General features: G+C 36.8%; 1 protein-coding gene across 1 annotated transcript in view; it reads right to left on the reverse strand.

Annotated features, from left to right (window-relative positions):
* Positions 1-996: 996 nt before the first annotated feature.
* LOC107806983 (myosin-1-like) overlaps positions 997-23,477 on the reverse strand; it is a 31,465-nt gene continuing 8,984 nt past the window's right edge. Inside the window, exons 4-23 of the mRNA XM_016631257.2 lie at positions 23,323-23,473; positions 23,206-23,233; positions 16,027-16,192; positions 15,866-15,929; positions 15,730-15,743; positions 15,557-15,641; positions 14,294-14,397; positions 14,004-14,142; positions 12,589-12,707; positions 12,329-12,481; positions 12,162-12,251; positions 7,474-7,551; positions 7,002-7,160; positions 6,667-6,873; positions 5,476-5,681; positions 5,250-5,385; positions 4,071-4,200; positions 3,826-3,972; positions 2,118-2,185; positions 997-1,912 (exon numbers count right to left, since the gene is read on the reverse strand). Of these exons, the coding sequence (XP_016486743.2) occupies positions 1,253-1,912; positions 2,118-2,185; positions 3,826-3,972; positions 4,071-4,200; positions 5,250-5,385; positions 5,476-5,681; positions 6,667-6,873; positions 7,002-7,160; positions 7,474-7,551; positions 12,162-12,251; positions 12,329-12,481; positions 12,589-12,707; positions 14,004-14,142; positions 14,294-14,397; positions 15,557-15,641; positions 15,730-15,743; positions 15,866-15,929; positions 16,027-16,192; positions 23,206-23,233; positions 23,323-23,473 (2,904 nt within the window). The 3' untranslated portion in view covers positions 997-1,252. The remainder of the gene's footprint in view (positions 1,913-2,117; positions 2,186-3,825; positions 3,973-4,070; positions 4,201-5,249; positions 5,386-5,475; positions 5,682-6,666; positions 6,874-7,001; positions 7,161-7,473; positions 7,552-12,161; positions 12,252-12,328; positions 12,482-12,588; positions 12,708-14,003; positions 14,143-14,293; positions 14,398-15,556; positions 15,642-15,729; positions 15,744-15,865; positions 15,930-16,026; positions 16,193-23,205; positions 23,234-23,322; positions 23,474-23,477) is intronic.

Consider the following 23,477-nt stretch of genomic DNA (forward strand, 5'->3'; position numbering starts at 1 on the left):
CCACGGACCTACTCAACTTTCCGGAATTCCATTCCGACCCCTATACCAAAATCTCACTATCGAACCGGAAACATTCAAAATTCAACCTTCGGCATTTCAAGCCTAAATAAGCTACGGACCTCCAAAACACAATCCGAACACGCCCATAAGCCCGAAATCACCCAACGGAGCTAACGGAATCGACGGAATTCCATTCTGAGGCCGTCTGCACACTGCTCTGATCGCGGTCAAATTCTAAAGCTTAAGCTCTCATTTAGGGACTAAGTGTCCCGAAACACTCCAAAAATCCAAACTAATCTCCCGGCAAATTCACAATAGCAGAAATAAACTCAGGGAAAGCAGTTAATAGGGGATCAGGGCGTTAATTCTTAAAACGATCAACCGGGTCGTTACAATGATGTTGACGTCCAACAAGCCAAACTCCTAAAACGCCAAATGCAGTAGAGCACAAAGTGGAGAAAAAACTTCCTGTTGGGCGCCTGGCGCTAACAAAAATGGAAGTTCGGGAACCTTTCTATTGCAACTCGGAGAAGGCTATTTCATTACTACACGTCCCTAACAAGTATGAAAGAGTTTCTAAACTTATTTTGAGGGATTGAACATTATTTGGAGGCTAGAACGCCGTATGGAGCACTTTGGGAGGAAAAAAACAGAGTTCTTCATTAATTCATCTTTTCTTTGTAATTTATTCATGCAAAACACTTAGTGTGATTGTTACTATAAGTATGAGTGGCTAGGCACTCTATTTTCTAGGGTTGTGGTTCAAATATTTTGTGGTCTTTTTAATATCCTGAATGAAACTAAAAACTGCCACAAATTATGTATCAATATACGGGTTATCATGTAATGAAAGCGCTCCACCCTGTAATAGGCCTTGTGCAATCAGAATCCAGATTGTGAAAACATCAAGGTGGAAAACAGAACAAAAAAAGAAGTAACTGCATTTACACCCTCGTATCAATTTATTTGTACATCAGTTTCTGCTTCCATAATCTATTTCTTAGCAAAACCAAAAATTTCCATTTTCATACCAAATGAAATTTCTAACCTTGTCTTTGCAGTTCTTGAATACAAATATGAATATCATAAACAATGATTAACTTTACGGAAACGCTGTATTTCCAAATTACATAATACGTATCTCACATTATACTAACATCCCTTTCACTTCTATACAAATTTGCTCCCTGCACCACACCTGAAAACTTTGATCCAACTTGACACAAAATAAGATTTTTATGAAGGCAAAAAATTAGTTAAACCTTGTGCTATTCCTCCTTCCCCACCATTTCTTTTTCATTTTATCGCTGGCTCCTTCATCACTCCCGAGTTTATTCAGAATCACCTTTGTTTCTCTCAATCTTGATCCGTAATCTTTTTTCCAAGCTTCAAACATCTGCTTCAATCTCCTTAGCTCACGATCTGGATTTAAGTTAGCCTCAACTTGACCTGATTTTACTTCCACCAAGAACTTTGCATCGTCACCAAATACTTGACTCCTCTGCTCAAACTCCTCAGCTAACCGGCTTATGACACTAAGACCTGCGCTCATTGGCCTTGCTCCATTGCTCTCTCGGGCCCTATGGTTGCTTCCCGTCTCCCAACTAGACTCTTTCTCATCTGTTGGATTGACAGACGCATCAGAGTTCCTCCTCGAATCATCAAGGGTTAAGCTCCTTTTTGCAATGGAAAGACTTGACTGCAGCGATCTCATTTGTTTCTGCCATATTTCTTCCATGGATTTCATTTTCAACTCATACTCTGACCAACGATTCTCATACTGCTGCAGTCTCTGGTGAAGTATGTCATTCTCCTCTTCTTTTTCTCGTAGAGCAGCTTCAGCTCTAAGGACTCGACGTTGTAACTCTGCCAGGAAAGAAGATTTCACAAGCACCTCTTCCGACTCATTACCCTATAGGAAGTTAATCAGGATAAGAAACCAATAGAAGAAAACGGGCAGCACGAGAACCGATTGCTGACTAAGATGAATGATACGCTTTTGTCAACGAATCCAAAGTTAACTAACGAACTTGAATAAGCAGTGAGTGAAATATAGTGCAAAACAAAGAGATGTCACAAAACGTTGTCATCCCAAATTTATAGCCACCCATGATTACCTTTCTGCCTCCAAATTGTAAGAGTCCAATGTCTCCTGAGCATCTTCTAACTAACCAGCCACGAATCACTGGAGAAGAAACTCAATGAGGTGAAAGAAAACTACAATATTAAGTTTAAAAACCTAGATAAAACCATGTCAAATCTATTGGATGAGCAAGTGAAAATATTGTTAAAACCATCTAGTAAATTTATCTCATTGACAAATAAGAGAAAGGAGTCAAACACTACAAAGCCCTGAAACTACAGCTATTTGTGCAAATCTATCTTACAGCCAATATCTGTCGAGGATTTGAGCGCGACGGGGGCACCACTAACCTTAATTATGCAAATAATTAACAATAAAATTTTGTGTGCAGTTCTTTAAGAAATTAATAAGTATGACAACTTATCCGCAATATATAAACAACCAGAAATTTTTAAAGAAAGAAAAAGCACTAAGCAAAGAGTGAAAGATTACTTTGCAAAATAGGTGCTACAGGAAGCAATGTTGATAGAAGCGGTGTCACCCAACACTACTTCGTTAATTTTTCTTATTTTATATCAGTGTTAGCGAAAGCGCTCACTTCCTCGCTTTAAGCGGGAAGCGATGCGACCCGCCACCCCCATGTGAAGCGACTCAGGTATAACAAAGCGACCGCTTCCCACTAAAATGCGAGAAGCGACCAACCGTAGCGATGCAAAGAAAGCGACCACTTCTTTATTTTAAACAAAAGCCAGGTCCTATTTTATTAAAAACGAGTTTCAGTGCATTTAGGGTTTTCAGCAGAGCATTTTCAACAGCGACTAGAGGCGAGTAGGGTTCTTCTTTCACTGTTTCAACGTCCAAATAGCAGTGAAATGCTGACGAATTTTTTTTTTAGCCTTCGGTTCTTTCTCAGAATTGATGCCAATCCTTGGGTTCTTCTGCCCAGTTTTTAACAGAGAATTATTGCCCTTCCTTTAATTTTTATATACTTTATTCTTAGTTCTTATTGCCTTTCTTAGTCCCTAGTTGATGAAGACGAACAAGTTGAAGAAGATGACGAGCAATATAATGATAGTGGAATACAAGAATTTGACAATCTTGTGGAAGAATAGGATGCTCATTCTGCGCTTTAATTGATGCTGCTATTTAGTTTTTACATTGAATTATTGAACATTTGCTTACAATTACATGTGTTGTCTATTTATTTTAAATTTTTTTTTTTAAATTCCGCTTCACTTCAAAAAAGCGAGCGTTTCGCTTCTCGCTTTAAGCGAAATAGGGGTTGTCGCTTTTTCTCGCTTCACGCTCTTCACAACACTTTTATATATATATATAAGTAATATGCAAATATAAACATTGTTGTCAGTGCTTTGATATAAAACGTTTTGACAAAACTGGTTTTCAAAATGTAAAAGAAAACGAAAGAAGAAAAAAATGCTAATTTTGCTGGAACTAGGTCTCGAACATAAGACCGAATGGTGAGGAAAGCTGGGAAGGTGCTGAAACTAGCAGCTCAACCACTCCTGTCGTCCAGCTTTTGTTTTCCAGGGGGGCCAAGTAAATTATTTAAGGGGTCCTATCTGGATATACAGTACACAAAAGATCTATATATACATGGTTTTTGCCGAACCTAACGGATTCCGGTGCCCCCACACACTCCACTGTAGGTCCGCCTCCGCGTTTATCCAATCATGCAAAATACAATCATGTCTAAAATATTGAACTGGAGCTTTAGCAATTACCAGATTGTATCACAATTGATGCATCATGAATATTTCTGTAAGTTTTCCTCTTGGTCCTGCATTTTATCTGCGTTTGTATACACACAGCTGCTCTGTGTCTCTGTAGCAAGATTGCATATTCTTTTCTAGCTTTCTCACCACGTACAACTGAACAGAGAAAGCATGCAGGAATTGAGTTGAGTCATAAACCCTGTGAAACCAGATAAAACAGAGAAGGAAAAGTTCAAAGTTCAATGAAAACCCACATGACTGAAGTGTAGCAATTCCTCTGCCCAATTGTTTGAGATGTCGGCGAGCTTGGTGACCTCTAAAACAACTTTGAACACGTAAAATGCCATGGAGAGTGCGATTTCTGGTATCTTCAAGAACCCCAACCTGAAAAGAGGTAATAAGAGAACAATGCATTTGGAGTTAATATATGGAACAAATGAAAGTATGCTCTTTAGTTTGGGGAAATAATTATCTTAACATTATCTCAACCCATTTCTGTTGGCATGGTCTATAGTGGACATCTCAATAGAAGATGTGGATGATTGGAAAGCAAATTTTAGCATTGCAAAAGTTTATAGTGGAAGGGGGAGCAAAGGAACAAAATTCCAAAAGCTTGCTTTACGCAATTGTGCAGTTGCTAAGATATTTAATAGTAATCCAATTATCAAAGTTACATAGTTTAGATGATTCGTTTCAGTCATCTTTCTCGGGAATCTAATTTAGAAAGTAAAGTCAGAAACTTGACAGAAACGCCAGTACTCAATTACTAGCATGATAACTCAAGTACTTAACAGAAACGCCAATGGAAGTTAGCACAAGTTTGCATATTTTAAATTTATATTTACATTCATAAAGATCTAGCAAATGCTGTAACAAAAGAAGCAGCACATGGGTAGGTGTGTAAGTTGAGGATGATTAGAACACTAGATGCATTCGGCCTTAAGCTAGTTCTATTCCATGCTTTAGTTACCTTTGGAAGAAAGAAAGAACAGGCAATGGATTCCAGTGATCTACAATGCACTATCTACATATAATTCGTTAATCGTTCTAAATATTTATCTTCTCTTCTTTCCCTACAGCTTTAATTAGGGATTGTACAACTCACAAGTGAAGAATTCCTACAACTCCATGCAAAATAAAAATTGAACGAAAAAGAAATGAGGTAATGGACTTTGAAATTTGGGGGAATCTAGAAGAGAGAGGAAGGTAGTTCAACAGGGTATACGAGGCTTAATTGTACAATAATTATACTCAGAGGTAATGATACGTGCTGGCAGTAGCGTTAAATCTAGATTCACAGCTCATAGATCAACATAAAATTTGACTGTATTGACAAATAAAAGCCCAGCAGAAGTGCACACGCAGGAGGAAAAAGAGGGAAGAAAAAATGGGAGCAGAAGGACAAATTTGGTGGTCATAATAGTCTTTCTCACCTGCCCAGTTCGGAAGAACAACTTTGTGAAGCCAACTTGGTACAAATCAGGCAGAATATTGAACTGATGTAATATTGCAACTGAGACACTGAGTGGATCTTGCGATGCAACATGGTCGAATAAAAGGAATCCATATCTGATGCAGAATTCCATTGAAGTAAGAACTCGAGCATACTGACAAATGAACATTAAAAAAAAAAGCATTAGTGATAATACTCCATCTTACCTTCTAGCAAACTTCTGATGGGACATTCTGGTAGGAAACCCAGATCTTGATATTCGAACTACTTCTAAGACACCACAACATCGTAACTGCTGCAATACAAGTCCTTGCTCATACTTTCCAGGAGACTGAAAATTGTTGGGCTTGATACAACGTACGAAATGTGGAGTTGTGGTCTCTAATCGTTGCATTAGTTGGAATAATTGTCCCTGATAGCAAAAGGAGAATCAAGTATCACACACATAAACTGAATCCCGCTACATCATGAACACCCTTACGCAAGGGAGCAAAGACAGAGAAAGAATGAATAAACTCCTCCATGAACCCCCCCCCCCCCCCAAATTCTAAGTCAATTGCTACAGTCAAACAATAATTATTTTTTGTGATTTTTTTTATAACGAGGAATAATTTTGTGATATTAAAAATTTAAACCACCAGTCCTCCAATAAGTTTATCCAGATTATATGATGCTGAATATTACTCTTTAAGTGTCAATAAATCAACCAAAAAAATTTTGTTAATCTAAATACTAACCGTAATGTATAAAGCATGCTTAGAAAAGCCTTAACTATATTTTGACTGTGATTTTACTTGTAGACCATATATAGGAAGGAATCTAGAGGGTTATACAGCAACAATACACTGCGTTTATGATTCTTGTACACTCGCTTTTTTCTTTGTTTCTTCTTCCACTTTCTGCTTCTTAGCTAATCATATATGGCCTAAAAGCAAAAGTCTATGCAGAGTCATAAGCAGGAAAAGCTGCATTTGAAAACTTAAAGAAAGGGTTCTTTTTCTTTCTGAAGATCGATGTATAAGATTCCTCTACCAACACATTTAACTCCATTTTAGAAAAATCCATTGAGTCTGCATCTATCCTTTTCTTTTGTTTGAACCTTTATTAGTTTTCAGAAACAGGATTTGGCTCAGGATTGCCTATTTTTGTTAATTCCAGGGTTTCTCTGAATTTGAAAGTGATCACTTAGTACATTTCCATACCAAAGCTTAATCCAATTAAGTCTGTAGCATCTACCAATTTCTCCATATCCCCCTTTCTTTTTGTTTTGACAGTAGCATTTGGACCATATCAGCATGTTATTGGATTAAAAATAACCTGACTTTCAGAAGAAATGGAAACGGAAGTTTTATCTTTTCTTTTAGATAGAAAAAAGAAGTTTCTATATGTAAAAATACCTTGAATTTGGTGGAAACGCTTAATTTTTGGGAGTCTGCTCCACCAGATTTGTACAATGGGCCAACAACAGGCTTTTCAGATTGAGCAAGCATATATGATGCAAACGTTTGAGGAAGGTGGTACTTGCAAGAAGATAGAAGCTGAATTGAATTGGAGTGCAGTAAATCACGATTCTTCTCAAGAAATCCAGTTGTATCGTAAGTAACCTGGTAACAAAGGAATTATTACATTTCCCTGATAGAAAATACGGAAACAGCATAAACAAGCCATTCACATCACTACATTAGATAGCGGGTGAAATGGGACAAAACAAGTAGGTCATAAACAAGCATACCTCCCCTGCATAATGGCATACTGTAAAAGCCTTCCCTCGTTCACCTCTGAAACAAAGATTAGAATTTAGATGCTGCTTGAGTTTGTTGGCAAATGACATGTCTGTGCCATTAGGAAAGGTCGACTCCTCGTCTAACAGAGATAACAAACCCAGTGGTTTCTGCATAAAAGAGAAAAGAGAAGTTTCAGTATGCTAAACCAGATATATACTTCAAGAAACACCAGACATGGAAGACCTCCATTGTGGCGATTTGGTTCCTCTATCAGCATAATTCACTTACTACATATTTCAGGCTAACGTAATACCAGAACAAGACTTAGGGAAAAACATGCTTTTAACGAATATGACCACATCTGGTTTATGAGAGCCATGAATACATAAACTCCTAAAATTAACTAAAGAAAAAGTGAAAGAAAACAATATATATGGCTAGGACTGAGTTAGATTTATTTAAGAGACTAAACATACAAACCTTCTCAAACAGATTTAGACAATCTTGGTTGTCGTCAAAATCAACTTTTGTCCAATCAATGCCATCTTGAATATACTCCTGGAAAGACAGTTAGCTGTTAATGAAGAGTTAAATACGGTAATATATAAATAAAACAAACTAAAGCTCCAGAAAGTATCCTTTAAGTTGCCTAATTGGCAAATGCAGTGGTCATGCATGTTAAGAGTAAAAACTGCTGCCACCTAATTCTGTGGTAGATTATCAAACAGTATTTATAGCGTGTTTGGCCAAGCTTCTAAAATCAGCTTATTTTGAAAAGTATTTTTCTCAAAAGTACTTTTTTGGTGATAAGCAATTTTTGTTTGGCTAATTAATTTGAAAAGCACTTTTGAGCAGTAATTAATGTTTGGCCAAGCTTTTAAAAACTGCTTCGGTATTTTTCTCAAAAGTGCTTCTCAGAAAAGTGCTTTTGGAGAGAAGCTACTTTTTTCTGCTTCTCAAAAACTGCTGCTACTTCTCCTTAAAAGCACTTTTTTTCCTTATAAAAGCTTGGCCAAACACCTCAATTTTTGGAAAAAAGCACCAAAAAAGCACTTTTGGCCCAAAAAAAAAAAACTTGGCCAACAGGCTACTAGTTTAACACCATAAGCTTTGAGACTTCTTAAGCAGCTAATGGATCGGCAAAACAGTATTTTGTTATAAATGTTTAAGCAACATGCTAAATAAGCCTTTAGTACGTAGAGGCAAATGTACAAAATCAACCCCAGACAGCCAGAATCAAATCAAAACCAACCCCCTTGAAGTCAGCATGTTGGTGTGACAATTACAATTACAATAATTATAACTACTATTTGAGAAATGCTGTGAAATTAAAATGTTTGGAGCAAACTTACTGTATAATCGTTTAGTACATTAAAATAGTACTAAGACAAATAAATGTAACCAACAACGATAATAAAATTGACCGTACCCTTTTTCAAGCAATAATGACATTTTTCTGTCACAAAATTACATTCCAAACCAAACAGGAGAAAGTATAAGTCACACAGCCATTCTCCCTACAAACTTTCTGTAAACCATTAAAAGGGCCTGCTTCTGCTAACCTAGTCAATTGTGATTATACCAAGAGAAGACTCACAAGAAAATATCCACCAAATTAATAATTGAAGTTGAAGGGTCATGCTGAGATTCAAAAGGGAGGTTGAGATCAATTCTCTCATTCATAACAGCATCACTGTTCTCACTAGTAACTGGTGAACAGCTTTAATTATTCTGTGTAAGAACTTCTTGTGGGATAAATATAATGTAGAAAACGAGAGAAGAAAACATTTTTGTATCTGTACAAAAACAAAGGTGGATATCATATGATGCAAAAGAGAAAGTGAATTCGGATAAAGGGTGATCAGGAAGATAGGAGATTGCTCACCTCAGGAAGAGAAATCAAGTTTAGAAATGGAATAATATAATAGCCAAAACAAAGAAGAGCAACATGAGACTGATATCAAGATAGCAACTTCTAAGACCCAGAAAACATTGAGATTCGAGGGACCAAAGAATTCTCGCCAACTTAAACATGCTTCTTTGCATTATACTTTCAATATTTTCAAACTAACAACAAACCCAGTGTAATCTCACAAGTGGAGTCTGGGGAAGGTAATGTGTACTGAAACCTTTAGACTCCAGGGTCTGCCTCTAAACCTCTAACCTCGTGTTAACACCGCCTTACGTCTCGTCAATCATTACAATGTCATCTGCAAATAACATGCACCATGGCACCTCCCCTTGAATGTGACACGTCACTGCAACTATTGCCAAGGCAAAAAAAAAAAAAGGGCTGAGAGCTAATCCCGCATGCAAGTCCATCGCAACTAGAAAGTGTTCTGAGTCTCCTACCACTGTTATCACATGGGTCTTAGCTCCATTATACAAAGCCCTTAATCGCCCTAATATATGTAACAGATACTCCTCTAGCCTCCAAACATCTCCACAGGACCTCCCTCGGGACTTTACCGTAAGTCTTTTTCAAGTCAATGAACACCATATGTAAGTCCCTCTTCCTCTCCCTGTACTGCTCCACCGATCTCCTAACAAGGTGAATGGCTTTAGTAGACGAACGCCCTGGCATGAATTCCGAACTGGTTCTCAGAAATAGGCACTCCTCTTAACCCTCAACTCCACCACCCTCTCCCAGACTTTTATACTCCCTCTGTTCCAGTTTATGTGAACCTATTTCCTCTTTGGTCCGTTCCAAAAAGAATGAACTCTTTCTAAATTTGATAACAATTTAGCTTAAACTTACAATTCTACCCTTAATGAGAAGCTTTTATAACCACACAAATACTCTGGGCCCCTTTTTGACTTGTTTAGAACCACAATTTCCAAAAGTCTTTATTTTTTCTTAAACTTCGTGCCCAGTCAAACAGGTTCACATAAATTGAAACGGAAGGAATAGTATGACTTAGCAACTTGATACCTCTATAGTTGTTGTAATTTTTTATATCACCCTTGTTCTTGTACAAAGGGATTATCGTACTCCACCTCCATTCTTCGGGCATCTTCTTCTTCCTAAAAATGACATTAAACAGCCCAGTGAGCCACTCCAAGCCTGCCCTGCCCGCGTTCTTCCAATCATCTGGCCTAATCGCTCTTCCCCTGCTCAACTTACGCATAAACCCCCTTGATCTTCTTAATTTGTATACGCCTACAATACCCAAAGTCTTGACGACTCTCGCATCATTCTAAATCACCCAGCACATTGTTCTTGTCCCCTCTTCGTTCAAGAGTTATGGAAGTATGCCATCTTCGTCGAATATGTACCTCTTCCATCAAAACTCTGTCCTCTTCCATTAAATTCTGTCTTCATTGTCTTTGATGCATTTCACTTGGTCCAGTTCATGGGCCTTCTTTTTCTCTCACCTTGGCTAGCATGTACAACTTCTTGTCCTCCGCCTTTGCCCCCAAGTTCTTCGTACGAACTATCAAATGCTGCAGTCTTAGCCACTATAACCGCTAACTTCGCCTCCTTCTTAACCTTCTTATACCACCCCCTACTCGTCCTCTTCTCCTCCTTGTCTACGGAATGTTTTCAAAATAAACAAAATGAATTTGTTTTACCTACTCTTATTTTAAAGAGGTGTGTTAAAAAATTTATTTATTACAAAGGTCTGAATACTAAGTGTAAGTAAAAAGGATGAAATAAGTTCTTGTGTAAGATATCATCCAACATTAGACAAATATCATGTCTTGTATCTAACACCTATAATAGGTGAGACTTGTATTCATCAACTCATAAAGTGTTTGATATATTTCTTCCCTAATCTTATTTTCTCACACCCTTCTTCAGATAATTAAGATTCACAATCTCTAATTATGCAAAATAACGGTAGAACTAAAGCTTCCTCCTGCAAAGTGATACAAAGATAAAAGATGGAAGACGGAAGAAATCAAAAGCACCTTCACACTGTTCACCTACTCAAGATACCTAGGCGAGTAAAGTCTACTATACTTGTATTCAAAATCAAAAAAAGAAAACATGAAGGAAAAGATTCCAACTCCATAGCCAATATCAATAAAGATTGTGCTATTTAAAATTGAAAATAAACTTCTTTCCCGTCATTTTGTAAAACTCAATTAGATTAACTTTGCCCAAGTGAATTACCATCTTTCTTTATGTCCACTAACAGAAAGCTGCTACTGAAACGCCTCTTAATGGACGGAATAGCAGACAGATATTTTAATAATTAGGAGCAGCACCATTGTGGAAGAGAAAAAGGATTTCTTGGTATGACTTCTGAGAGGCTGATTGGTGCTCAGTCAGGCTTATATTCGTACCTTAACTTCTATTCAATCTGTCACGTTGCTGACGTAATTCCTCTTGGGACATTTATTAAAAAAGATGTTGAAAATGTGCATCATTTTAATTAAAAAAGAAATCTGTTGTCACCACCTGCTTAGAAAGTGGAACTAGAAAGCAGTATGTTTATTCTAAAGTATTTAGATGTTTGATAAATAGTTAAAAATGCTTACCATACATGGCACTGGATTCTAAATTGGTACTACATGGTCTCAGGCTATAAAAATAAGTATAGTTTATGAAACTATTTTATGTAATAACTCACCATATGAAGTCTCACATGTCAAAATAGGCATATATTAGGAACAGAAATTTACTAATACACTATGTTCAGAGCAATGGAAATATCTCTAGCATATGATAATGGCAAACATTAGGAAATCCACCTTATCCAACCAAAGCTAACAGAACCCCATCCCTACTCCACTTTCCCCGCCTTTCTCCCAACAACAACCTTAAATGGCATCCATAGTTATAAGTCTTAGGTACAAACCTAACAACAACAAAGAATTCAAGAAATCTGCAATCTCTAGTAATTTTGACATTAAGTCAAAGATATAGCTACAGCGGAACCTTCTCTTTTTCCCACTAATTAGGCCGAGAGTTCGGGGATGCTACATGTTCTCCGTTGTTCTTACACATCTTTTACCCTGAAGCAAAAGCCTTTGTATTCTATCCATGGTTGCACATATTCAATCAGTATCATTGAGCAGAAGGAAGAAAACAAACAAAGACATGACCTAAGTGAAGATACTATATTTAACAGGTATCAAGATCTAGAAAGCCTGAAAGTCAGATGCAAATATATTCAACCAATGCATCAGTTTCTAATAGGATTAAGCAAAGGGATCATCACCTCTTGTTCCAACTTGAACAAGTGACGGTTAAAGTGTTGTTGCAACCTCTCATTGGCATAATTAATGCAGAACTGCTCAAAGCTATTCCTCTGGGAAGGAAATCAAGGTCAACATAATTAGAAAATAAAAGTAACATGAATGAATAAAGCATTATAAACCACAATACCTCGAATGATTCAAAACCATAGATATCAAGAATGCTGATAGATCTTCCAGTTCGACGTTTGCCGACTGCAAGTGACTTATTTATTTGTTCAACGAGCCAGTCAAATAGACAAGAATAGATTGATTTTGCCAATGCATCTCTTGTGTCAGTAGCCTAACAAATAGAGAGAACGATCAGTTATTCTTCAAGGACTTCTTAAATGGTCCATTGATCAAACGTAACTAACAAGCTTTCGGTATTGCCATATACTGAATCATTACCTGAGAAAGTGTTAGCTTTTGGACAATATCATCATTTCTTACTCTCATTTTTCGACTTGATAAAGCTAGCTTTAGCTCTTCCACACCACACCCGATTAAAGTTGAAACGGTTGTTAGGCCTACAGAATTAGACATCAAATAATAACATCAAAGAGCCAACAACAAAGCATGAAAACAATGTAGTTTCTTGGGAAACTAGTCAGTTTTAACTGTAGAAAATAAGAAGATTCTCCTAACATACTTTAGTTTGATATACAATATAAATCAACGTCTTAATCTCAAATTAGTTGGAGCTACATGAAACTTCTTTAGCCATTCTACTCTAATTATGCCACTAGCTGTTAGGCCTACCCTACATACAAAGCTTTTAATTAGTCTAGAAAGACTCCTAAATGTCGGACCTAATGTAAGTGTAACAACAACTAAATAAGTCACTGATTGACATTGCTCGTACAAATCCTTTGGTCAAGTTACAGGTCCCACATAGGTATAAAAGAACACATCAAAAATCGGGTAATGTGCAAATCCACTTATTGTGTTCTTGGAGAGACACTTAGTTTCTTTCACATGATATCAGAACCAACTATTTGGTAAGCCATTCTCATACACATGAGTCAGCATTCAAATCCATGTGCCAACCCATGAACCGATTCCACAAGTAGAAGGTTGAGTTATATAGTGTTCAACGCCGGGTGCAAAAAGGCACCCAATGAGGTTTGTAAAGGTAATGGACCATTCCACGAAAAGGCTTAAGGTTTTGGGTCAAATGTACAGATTCTTTATTTTTCTTTCATTGTGCTATGTTCTTAACTAGCTAGATTGATCCCGCCAGATTGTAGATCATTGAGCTCTCCTCTATACTCCATATCCATTTATTATGGTGAATTATCAATTCATCATAATTTGATATTCTTTAAGCTAGTTTTCAACCTACTGCAACCCTCCTCTTTTTACTAACGTGGAACTGGATATTCTCTGCATTGGCTGTCCAGTGTCCAGATAGAATTTGAAAACTAGTGTTTGATGTAAGTTGAGGAAGGCAGTAGTAAATAATGCCTTTTCTTTAGGACTCTGAAGTGGTTAAGTAAAGTCTAAAATTTGGTATAATATCACATGGCTACATTACATCAAAAGAGCATGTTATGTGACATCACTTTATCAAATTATTGAACTTTTCCTATGCGTCCCATAGTTAACTATAAAATTGAATTGAGTCAACCAAAGTTTTATATATCAAAGAGAGGAAAGGAAGGTGTCCAACTGAGAGTAAGAAAGAGCAACAGAAGGAAATCGGTTGCAACCTAGTCCTAACAGAAATCATCAAAAAAAAAAAAAGGAGAAATAAACTACTGCCTACTAGGAGTTGGAAGGGCCACAAATAGCTGAAGTGATTATCTTTTCACTTTCAATATTACCTTCATCAACAACTGGTTCAGCATGGTTTTCATTGTCCACAGATGTAAAAGAGATATTTCCAAGCCATAGCACTGCAGCTAGCATCGAAAAAACACTCTCTTGATCCTCCTTGCTGATATGAACAACATCGAGTGCTTCCTAAAACAATACACCATATTTAGCTTCACAAGTTTTAAGAAACAAACAAGATCGAAAGTCAAATAGCCTGTTATAGACTAAAGATAAAAGGTGAAATTATTTTTTCGTGGAATAAGGATCAAACTTGACAGCAAGACGAGAAGAATATTACCGTTACAATACGAAATTGTTCAGCATCATCAACCCCAGAAATTGAGTAGCAATTGCTTTGTCTCAGGTAGTTATACTCACTTACATCCTTCAAATTTAATTTCTCTGCAGATGAGGTACAAAGAGAAAAGGAAAAAGACCTAAGTGTCCGACAAATATAGTAATAACTTGTAATACCAAATCAAAGTACTCATATTTAAGTTATATTAAGCATAGCAACGATCAGCAAAAACTATAAATCAAACACATACTATCATTCAGTCCAACTTCCATTTTTATTGTATTATAGTTGCTTTGCTACATGCAATTCTCGTCCAAAACCTCTCATATATTGATATGAAGCTGCATTAGCATTAGCATGCGCTAAACTTCGATCCTCATTCAAGCACATACAGATTTTGCAGGAAAAGACCGAAAGGAGGACGGGGAAACCGAAATGCAGAGTATCAATCTGACATCATCAGTAGAAAGTAAAAAATTTTAAAGGACTCAATATACTGAAAATAGAGATTGGTGATTAGTTTCTTTGAGCATTAGCTTCAAAAACGTGATTGACTCTTTTGTTTCCTCTTCTTCGCTTCTTCAACACTTCTTGCAATCTTGTGGGATTGAGGAACGTATGGGTAGGGTTTCTTTTCATCTTATATTCTTCTAATGTGAGTTTGAAGAATGCTTTCGCTAATTTTGTGAAAAACTTTAGCAGGGTGATTTTGATTTTCTCTCTTCTTTGTGCTTGAGAGGTGCAAAACCTTGAAAGTCCATCAATTTGGTATCAGAGCACCGGTCCAGGTCTGAATTCTTGAATTGTTATCTTGTTCATCATGTCAGCAGACAACAAAACAACAAGCTCGGGATCCTCTTCATTGATGAACAACTTCAGATTGAAAGATTAAGAACTACAGCCCTTGAACGAAACAACGAAGAAATCAATGCAGACTTTGACTGAATTGGTCGAAAGTTTGCTGATTCCAAATCAGCCACCAAACCCGCCATAATGCCTACAACCTCCACCACCACCAAGATACAACATACCAGCTATAGTATGGTGCATTCCGCTAAGGTGAACTATCTTCCCTTGAGATATTTAGAGATAATCCATACGCAGTTAACGGTTTCTATGACAGTTACTGTAGAACATGAAGTGCCAACAAAAACTAGGGATCAAACAGAGAACAGCGCATCTTATAGGCAAAACATCTAGAGCAGGTGCATTGACAGATCAAACAATGAAATTCTCACCCTCCTACAGATTTATCATTCATACCTTTGAGAGCCCCTGGAGCTCCTGCGCAGAGCTGATAAAATATATGATATGACCTTTCTCCCTCACTGCATTGAACCACTCTGGACTGTTCCATAAAACTTATAATTAAGTTTGCACTACAGAAAAATAAAATAAATTTTGCTGACGATCAAGGCAATTGGAAGGAAAAGTACCTTTTCAAGTAAAACTGTGAAGATCAAGAAACCACATCAGCAGTCAAAGGAAAAGTACAAATATATGTCAGCCACTAGATTTTACTTACATGTCAAAATTTCATTTTAATGAACTCATACAGGATGTTGTTCTTACATGTTTGAATATTAGCCCCTGATATTTTTCCAGTCTCACTAAAGTGAATCTCAATAAGTTTCCCCTGTCAAAAATATAACAATTTCTTAAATGCTAGGAAAAGAAATCTTGAAAAATAATTACTAAGTCAAATCCAGGTCAGTTACAAGAAAATCACTTACAAATCGACTTGAGTTGTCATTTCTTAAAGTTTTAGCATTACCAAAGGCTTCTAAAATCGGATTCGTTTTCAGAATCTCATCCTCTATTCCACTACCACCTCCAAGGGCAGCCAAGTATTGCATGGCTATCTTTGCTGTTTCAGTTTTGCCAGCTCCGCTTTCCCCACTGGGCATGAACAAACCAAGGATTATTATAGTATACAGATTATCTAAGGTGGCTTGATGCAATAAAAAACTACTACCGAAATTCTTAAAAGTCAAGATATAAAACATGCATAACAGGAAATCAAAGAGGATCATCTGTAATAATATCATTTGCAATAATCAGAGAGTATTGTAGGTATAACTACTGGTCGGAGTATTGATCAGGTAATAACTGGAAAAGATGTCAAAACAAAAGAATGTACCGACAGACCTCTCTATAACAACATCGTCATATAACAACCATTCACTAAAAGCCAAGTTTTTCATGGAACCAATTTTCATGCTATGCTATAATATATGTTCTCTATAATAGCATTTCGCTATAAAAACCATAAAAATCCGGAACAAATAAGATTGTTATAGAGAGGTTTCACTGTATATTATTCTAACTCCACTCCAACTTGCGTGAATATGCACATTAGAAAATGCCAAACAACCTAAACAATAAGAATGCATGCCTTCATGAAAGGCACTACGCGAGAATACCAAAACAAACCAGAAATTATTGACTTTTGGTAGCATACAACCATCAATCTGCTACCCGTCAGTGTTGTTAAAGGAGAAAAGCATTAACTAGTGCTCAGGTTTATCGAGGCTTTACGCGCAAAGCACAATTAAAGTGTGAGATTTAGTTAAAAAAAGGTGCAACAAAGGCGCAACAAAGAAAAAAGTAAAAAAATATATATGTAATGCAAGAAAAAAGTAACTTCATTCATAATGATTTCCTCAACAATTAATATATCTTTTTGCCAATCATATTTATTGTTTATATCTCTTATTCTATCCATGAGATGCGCCTAACCTACACATCGCGCATTGTGCACTTACATTTTAAAACTATGTTACTTGGAGATTTGATTTTATTTGATAGTCGGACTGATTGTATAGATTTATTCTATTTTCTTAATTAGCATTAGGAGCTTTGTATAAATTCTCTTTCTCATGGGATGTAAAGACACACAAAAATACAAGAAGTCTTTTTCTTCTTCTTGAAATCTTCATGGTATCATAGTCATTGCTACCCTTAGAGGTGAGTTTTTCTCCTTCGCAGCAGTGGGGTTTCATATTTGTAGCAATAGGTCGAGTTTCCTCCCTCAAAATAGTTTTTTCCGGTGACTTTAAGAAGTTGTCCCATGAAAATCTTTTCATGGCAGTTTTGGAAAATTAATTTTCCCTGTGGTTCGCATGCATGTTCTGACCCTACCCCAGTCAAGTTCATACTTTCTCGAATCACCAAAGCTAGGGTTAAGGTGAGGCAAACCTATTCTTTACGGCAAGATAGTGATTTGCTTCAGTTTTTTTCCTTCTTCTATGAGACAAGTTTGAGGTAGTTTCTTTCCGATTTTTAGAAAATTTATTTTCTGATTTGGAGTGCTATTTGAACTATGGGGACACTAAGGCAGTTGATAACACTTACCCGAGGGATAACACTTCTCTTTCACAAATAAGTGTTGTAAAATTAGATGGGGCTGGTACTTATCTTGCTTGGTCAAGATCTTGTTTGCGTTTTATTAAGCCTAGAAAGTTGCTTGGTTAAGGAGAAAAGAAAGCACCTACTGTGACTGATGTTAGTTGTAGAGGGTGTTTGGATTGGCTTTTAAGCTGGTCAAATCAGCTTTTAAGCTCTTTTTAGGTTTTTTCAATCTTTGGTAAAGTTAAAAAGTGTTTAAAATAAGTTTAAAACTACTTAAAACAAGCCAAAAGCAATATGCTGGGCAATTCAAACTTATTGTTTTTTGGCTTAAAAGTTATTTCTGCTGAAAATCCACTTTTTTAAAGTCAATCCAAATGGGCTCATAGTCAATGGGATTCTGATAATTCTCTAGTTATGACATAGCTTTTAAATACGATGCACCCTCACATTTCCAAACAATACTTATTGTTTGATAGAAGATATAGAATTCGACTAAGTGCACTTACTCTCGCAAGGGAAATGATGCTGAGATCTTTGAAATTCGAAATAAAATTCATGCCACTAGGCAAGGTGAGTTGACTATTACTGATTATTACTCTGAGCTAAGTGGGTTACGATAGGAGATTAACTACCATCAGGACCTCCAAGCAAAGTGTACTAATGATGCAGTTCTCTTTCAACAATTGATTGAAAAGGAAAGGATTGATGATTTTCTGGCTGATTTGAACCAAATATAAGATCAAATCAGGTTTCAAGCTATCGATAAAGTTCCTTTTCCTTCTATTAAGGATGCACACTCTTATGTTCAACAGGAAGAGAGCCGACGAAGGGTCATACTTTATTCAGCACCAACGGAAAAGTCTGGGTTAGTTGTGTCTCATGAGCAACCAAATGTGTTCACTTCTTATAAAGATCACCTGCACTGTGATTAATGTGGAAAGCCAAGGCATAAAAAGGAGACATGCTGGAAACTACATAGTAGACCAACTAAAAATTGTGGAGAAAAACGTGTAGGTCCACTAAGGGTTCAAGCTAATATTGCAAAAAACATAGAGACATCCAAGGAAATTGCTTTTGGAGAAGTTTTGTCTTCGGATGAAGTTCAGTATCTTCGCCGTCTTTTAAACAAATTTGATTATTCTAATGTTGCCATTTCCAACTATATACAGTCATGTATTTCCTTTAATGCTCACCTTAATTATTGATTTATTAATTCTAGTGCGAATAGACACATGACACGCTCCTCTAAACACTTTCAAACTTACTCTCCTAGTCCCAAAGGGGATTATGTCAAATAGCCAATGGCTCCCTAACTCCTGTCTCTGGAACAGGTCTGTACATCTGAAATTATATTATCATCCGTTCTCCATGTACTTGAGCTTCCTATTAATATGTTATCTATTAGTGCCATCACCAAAGAACTAAATTGTAGTGACAAGTTCTTTCCTGATCGTTATGTTTTTCAAGATTCTCAAACAACGAAGAGGATTGGCAGTGGTAGATTGCATGACGACTTATATTGGATTGATGGGATTCGAGACTCTAGTCAAGCCTTTTGGGAAAAAATAAGGATGTTAACCAAGAAATAATACAATGTCATAGATCATCTTTTTTTCTTTGAAGAAGCTATATCCTAGTTTGCTTTCCAGAACTAAGTTTGGATCTTTGTTTTGTGATGCTTGTGAATTTGCCAAGCATACTAGAAACTCTTCTCCTTTAAGTGATCATAAAAGTACAACTCCGTTTTCAACTACTCATTTTGATGTAAGGGGTCCTACTCAAACAGTTTCTTTGTCTGGTAATCGATGGTTTGTTACTTTTAGTGATTGTTGCACTAGGATGACTTGGGTGTATTTGTTAAAGGCCAAAAGTGAATTTTCTCCTGTTTTTAGTTTCATAAGATGATTTGTACCCAATTTGAGACTAAGATAAAAATCTTGCGAACCGACAATGGTAAAGAACACATGGACAATCCACCAAACAAGTTGTCCTTATAATAGTGCACAAAATGGGGTTGCTGAAAGGAAAAATAGGCATATATTAGAAGTGGCAAGATCTCTTATGATTAGTATGAATCTACCAAAACCTTACTGGGGATGCCGTTCTAATAGATGATTATCTCATCAACAAAATGCCAGTTAAAATCCTCAATTTTCAGAATCCTATGGAAGCTTTAAAGGGTAAGAATGATTATATTGTTCACAATATAAAGGGTATTTGGGTGTGTCTACTTTGTTCACAATAGGAACTCTGGGAAACTTCAACCTAGAGCTCTTAAATTTATCTTTATTGGGTATTCTCCAACACAAAAAGGGTACAAATGCTATCATTTCCCTCCCGAAGATCCATTGTCAACATGGATGTCACTTTTCAAGAATCTCATCCTTATTTCAGCATTACACCATCACCTCTTCAAGGGGAGAAATATAAGGAGGAAGAGAAGATTCTTCCAAGTTCCACGGTTGAAATCACTACCATTACCATTGGGGAAAGTGAAATTGGAGAAAGAACTCAGGGGGAGACTATTGGGCGTTTGGATAGGCCTAATTTGAAAACTTACTCAAAGTGAAATAGAGTAGAAGAAGAAGATGTCATCATGCAATCTACCGAAGCTGAATCTTCCTCTACTGGTGAGTTATCTACATTTCCTAATGAGTTAAATTTGCCTGGTGCTCACAAAAAAGGAGGCAGATCTTACACCACAAAACACTCTTTATCTAATTTTGTCTCCTATAATTCATTGTCTCCTTCATATAAAGTCTTTGCCTTGTCCATTTCTTTTGGTGGCTAAAGGATTCACTTAGACTTATGGAGTGGATTATCAAGTGATATTTACCCCTGTTGCTAAGATGAACACCATTAGAATTCTTTTGTCTTGTACAGCTAATCTTGATTGGGACTTGCAACAGTTTGATATGAAAGAATGAATTTTTAATGGAGACCTAGAAGAAGAGGTGTATATGGAGATTCCTTCTGGATTTGATACTGCACAAAGTCAAGGAAAGGTATGCAGATTGAAGAAAGCCTTGTACGGACTAAAGCAATCCTCCAAAGCTTGGTCTGATAGATTGTGCAAAGCAATGATCTCCTTTTGATACCAACAAAGCAATGTTGATCACACTCTCTTCGTAAGACATCAAATGGGTAAACTCACTCTTCTCATAGTTTATGTTGATGACATAGTAATGACAGGAGATGACAAAGAGGAGATGACCCGATTGAACAAGTTGGCACATGAATTTGAGATCAAGGATTTAGGAAAACTGCAGTACTTTTTGGGAATTGAGGTTGCTAGATCAAAAAGAGGAATCTTTATTTTTCAAAGAACCTATATTCTGGATCTCTTGAAAGAAACTGGTATGACAGGTTGCAAACCGGCAGAATCGCCCATTCAAAGCAATCACAAGTTACAAAGTGGAGTTAGAGTGTCGGTTGATAAGGAGAGATATCAGAGATTGGTTGGAAGACTCATTTATCTCTCCCACACTAAACCAGACATAGCCTACTCAGTTTGCCTGGTGAGTCAGTTCATGCATGATCCCAAGATCCTCATATGCAAGCTATCTTTCACACTTTGCGGTATCTGAAGTCTGCTCCACGAAAAGGTCTACTTTTCTCCAAACATGATCACCTCCAAATTGAAGCCTTTACAGAGGCGGATTGGGCTGGATCTCAAGATAATAGAAAATCTACTTCTTGTTGTTGTACACTCGTAGGAGGAAACTTGGTTACTTAGAGAAGCAAAGTATAGTTGTTAGATCAAGTACGGAGGTAGAATATAGAGCTATAGCCCATGGTGTTTGCAAAGTACTTCTGGCTATAAAAGTTACTAGAGGAATTGAGACTGGCTGAAAAGGAAAACTTTCCTTGTACTGTGAAAACAAGGTTATCATCAATATAGCTCATAATCTCGTCCAGCATGAGCGAATAAAGCAGTGGAAATTAATTGACACTTCACCAAAGAAAAAGTTATAACTGGTGTCTTGAGTTTGTTTCATGGCAACTACCCCGATTGAATTATTTGGGCCCACTCGTTACCAATGGGAATGGGGGTACTTCCAGCAAGAAATATATCGAAGAGTTAGTGTTGGGCTAGCAGAAAATCAAAGTATATCAGAAGTCTGGTCTAAAATTCCTAAAAATTAGCTTTTTATGATTACATCGGCAATAATCCGGCAAATGGGGCCCTCAAAAAAACAGCTAGCTGATATGTTTACCAAAGATCTCAACAAGCGGACTTTTCATACATTGAGTTGCAAGTTGGGCATGTGCGACATCTTTGCACCAACTTGAGGGGAGTGTTGATTAGCATGATTCAAGGAGACTTGATTAGCATGATTTCAGGAGATTTGATTATATTTAGGAAATTTGATTATATTTAGGAGATCTAATTTTATTTGATTTGATAGTTGGACTGATTGTATAGATTTATTCTATTTCCTTAATTATTATTAGGGAAGGGGAGCCTTGGCGTAACTGGTAAAGTTACTTCCATGTGACCAGGAGGTCATGGGTTCGAGCCGTGGAAATAGCCTCTTGCAGAAATGCAGAGTAAGGCTGCGTACAATAGACCCTTGTGGTCCGACCCTTCCCCGGACCGCGTGCATAGCGGGAACTTAGTGCATCGGGCTGCCATTTTTGCCTTAATTATTATTAGGAGTTTTGTATAAATTCTCTTACTCATGGGATGTAAAGACACAAAACTACAAGAAGTCTTCTCCTTGAAATCTTCATATATATTTCGGAAAGCTTGCCACACTATCATTTCCTGCCTTTACCCAAACCTTCCCTAGCAAAAAAGTTTACTTTTTTTAGCATCAAACGCTGACACACCCCCGATCAAGAGGCATACACCAACAATATGCTGCCCCACTGAAATGCGAGAAAACATTTTGGCATTTTCCTCCTCTCATCTCAGAGAAGATAGCAATTTCACAGATATTGTTCCTTCTAAGACTATGTTCTTGCTGCTTCTTATACTTAATTTCAGATAATCAACTTTCTGGATTCTCATCTAACTAATAATGTCTTGTAACTAAGGAGGTTGGCTTCCATCCCAAACTAGCCTATTATAAAGGATTAACTATTTAAAAAGTCTTTGTATACATGATCATACAATAGCTTGAGTCAGACGAATCTCAGTGGGAGCAAGAGAAACAATAAGCATGTAAAATGATACAACATTCCAAACTAGTTGGTATCATCTTTATGGATTCTTTGCTTCCGGTGCGGTTCTATCCTTTTGATAAAATCAATGTCGTTCTTTTGTTAATTAATTTCGCATGGATTCCAAGAGATTTTAAGTCTTTTGAGATAATTTTCCTCCTTGTTACAGGTGCAGTAATACTAAGCTTGATAGTGTGTGCTTATGACCCAAGTAGGGGCAATCAATAAAGTTATGAGACAAATAACATTCAAAAAAGTAGTGCATTCATTTTGACGAAGTACAGAGCAACCAAAAATGGAAAGAAGAATCAGCTCTGAAGATATGAGAATAAAAGTGGATTCGAATATTAGAAGACAGCGAACAAGTGAAACTCAAAAGCATTTAACGTGCTGACCTTATAATGATAGACTGATTCACTTCATCTGCAGGAAAAGAAAATTATGTAAGATTTATCATGATTGCCAGAAATGATATTTGGCCTTAATCATTATTGCTGGATATACATAAGTACCTCGAACCATTTCTCTTATTGCCATATCCGTGATGGCATATACATGTGGGCTCTCAATGGATTTACGTTTATATGCTTCAATGTACTCATTGCCATACAACGAGACTTTCTTAAAAGGATTTACGGCAACAAGAACTGGACCAGCTTTTGTCTAG

The sequence above is a fragment of the Nicotiana tabacum genome, chromosome 16 (genome assembly GCF_000715075.1).
Source record: "Nicotiana tabacum cultivar K326 chromosome 16, ASM71507v2, whole genome shotgun sequence".
In the NCBI taxonomy this organism is placed as follows: Eukaryota; Viridiplantae; Streptophyta; class Magnoliopsida; order Solanales; family Solanaceae; genus Nicotiana; species Nicotiana tabacum.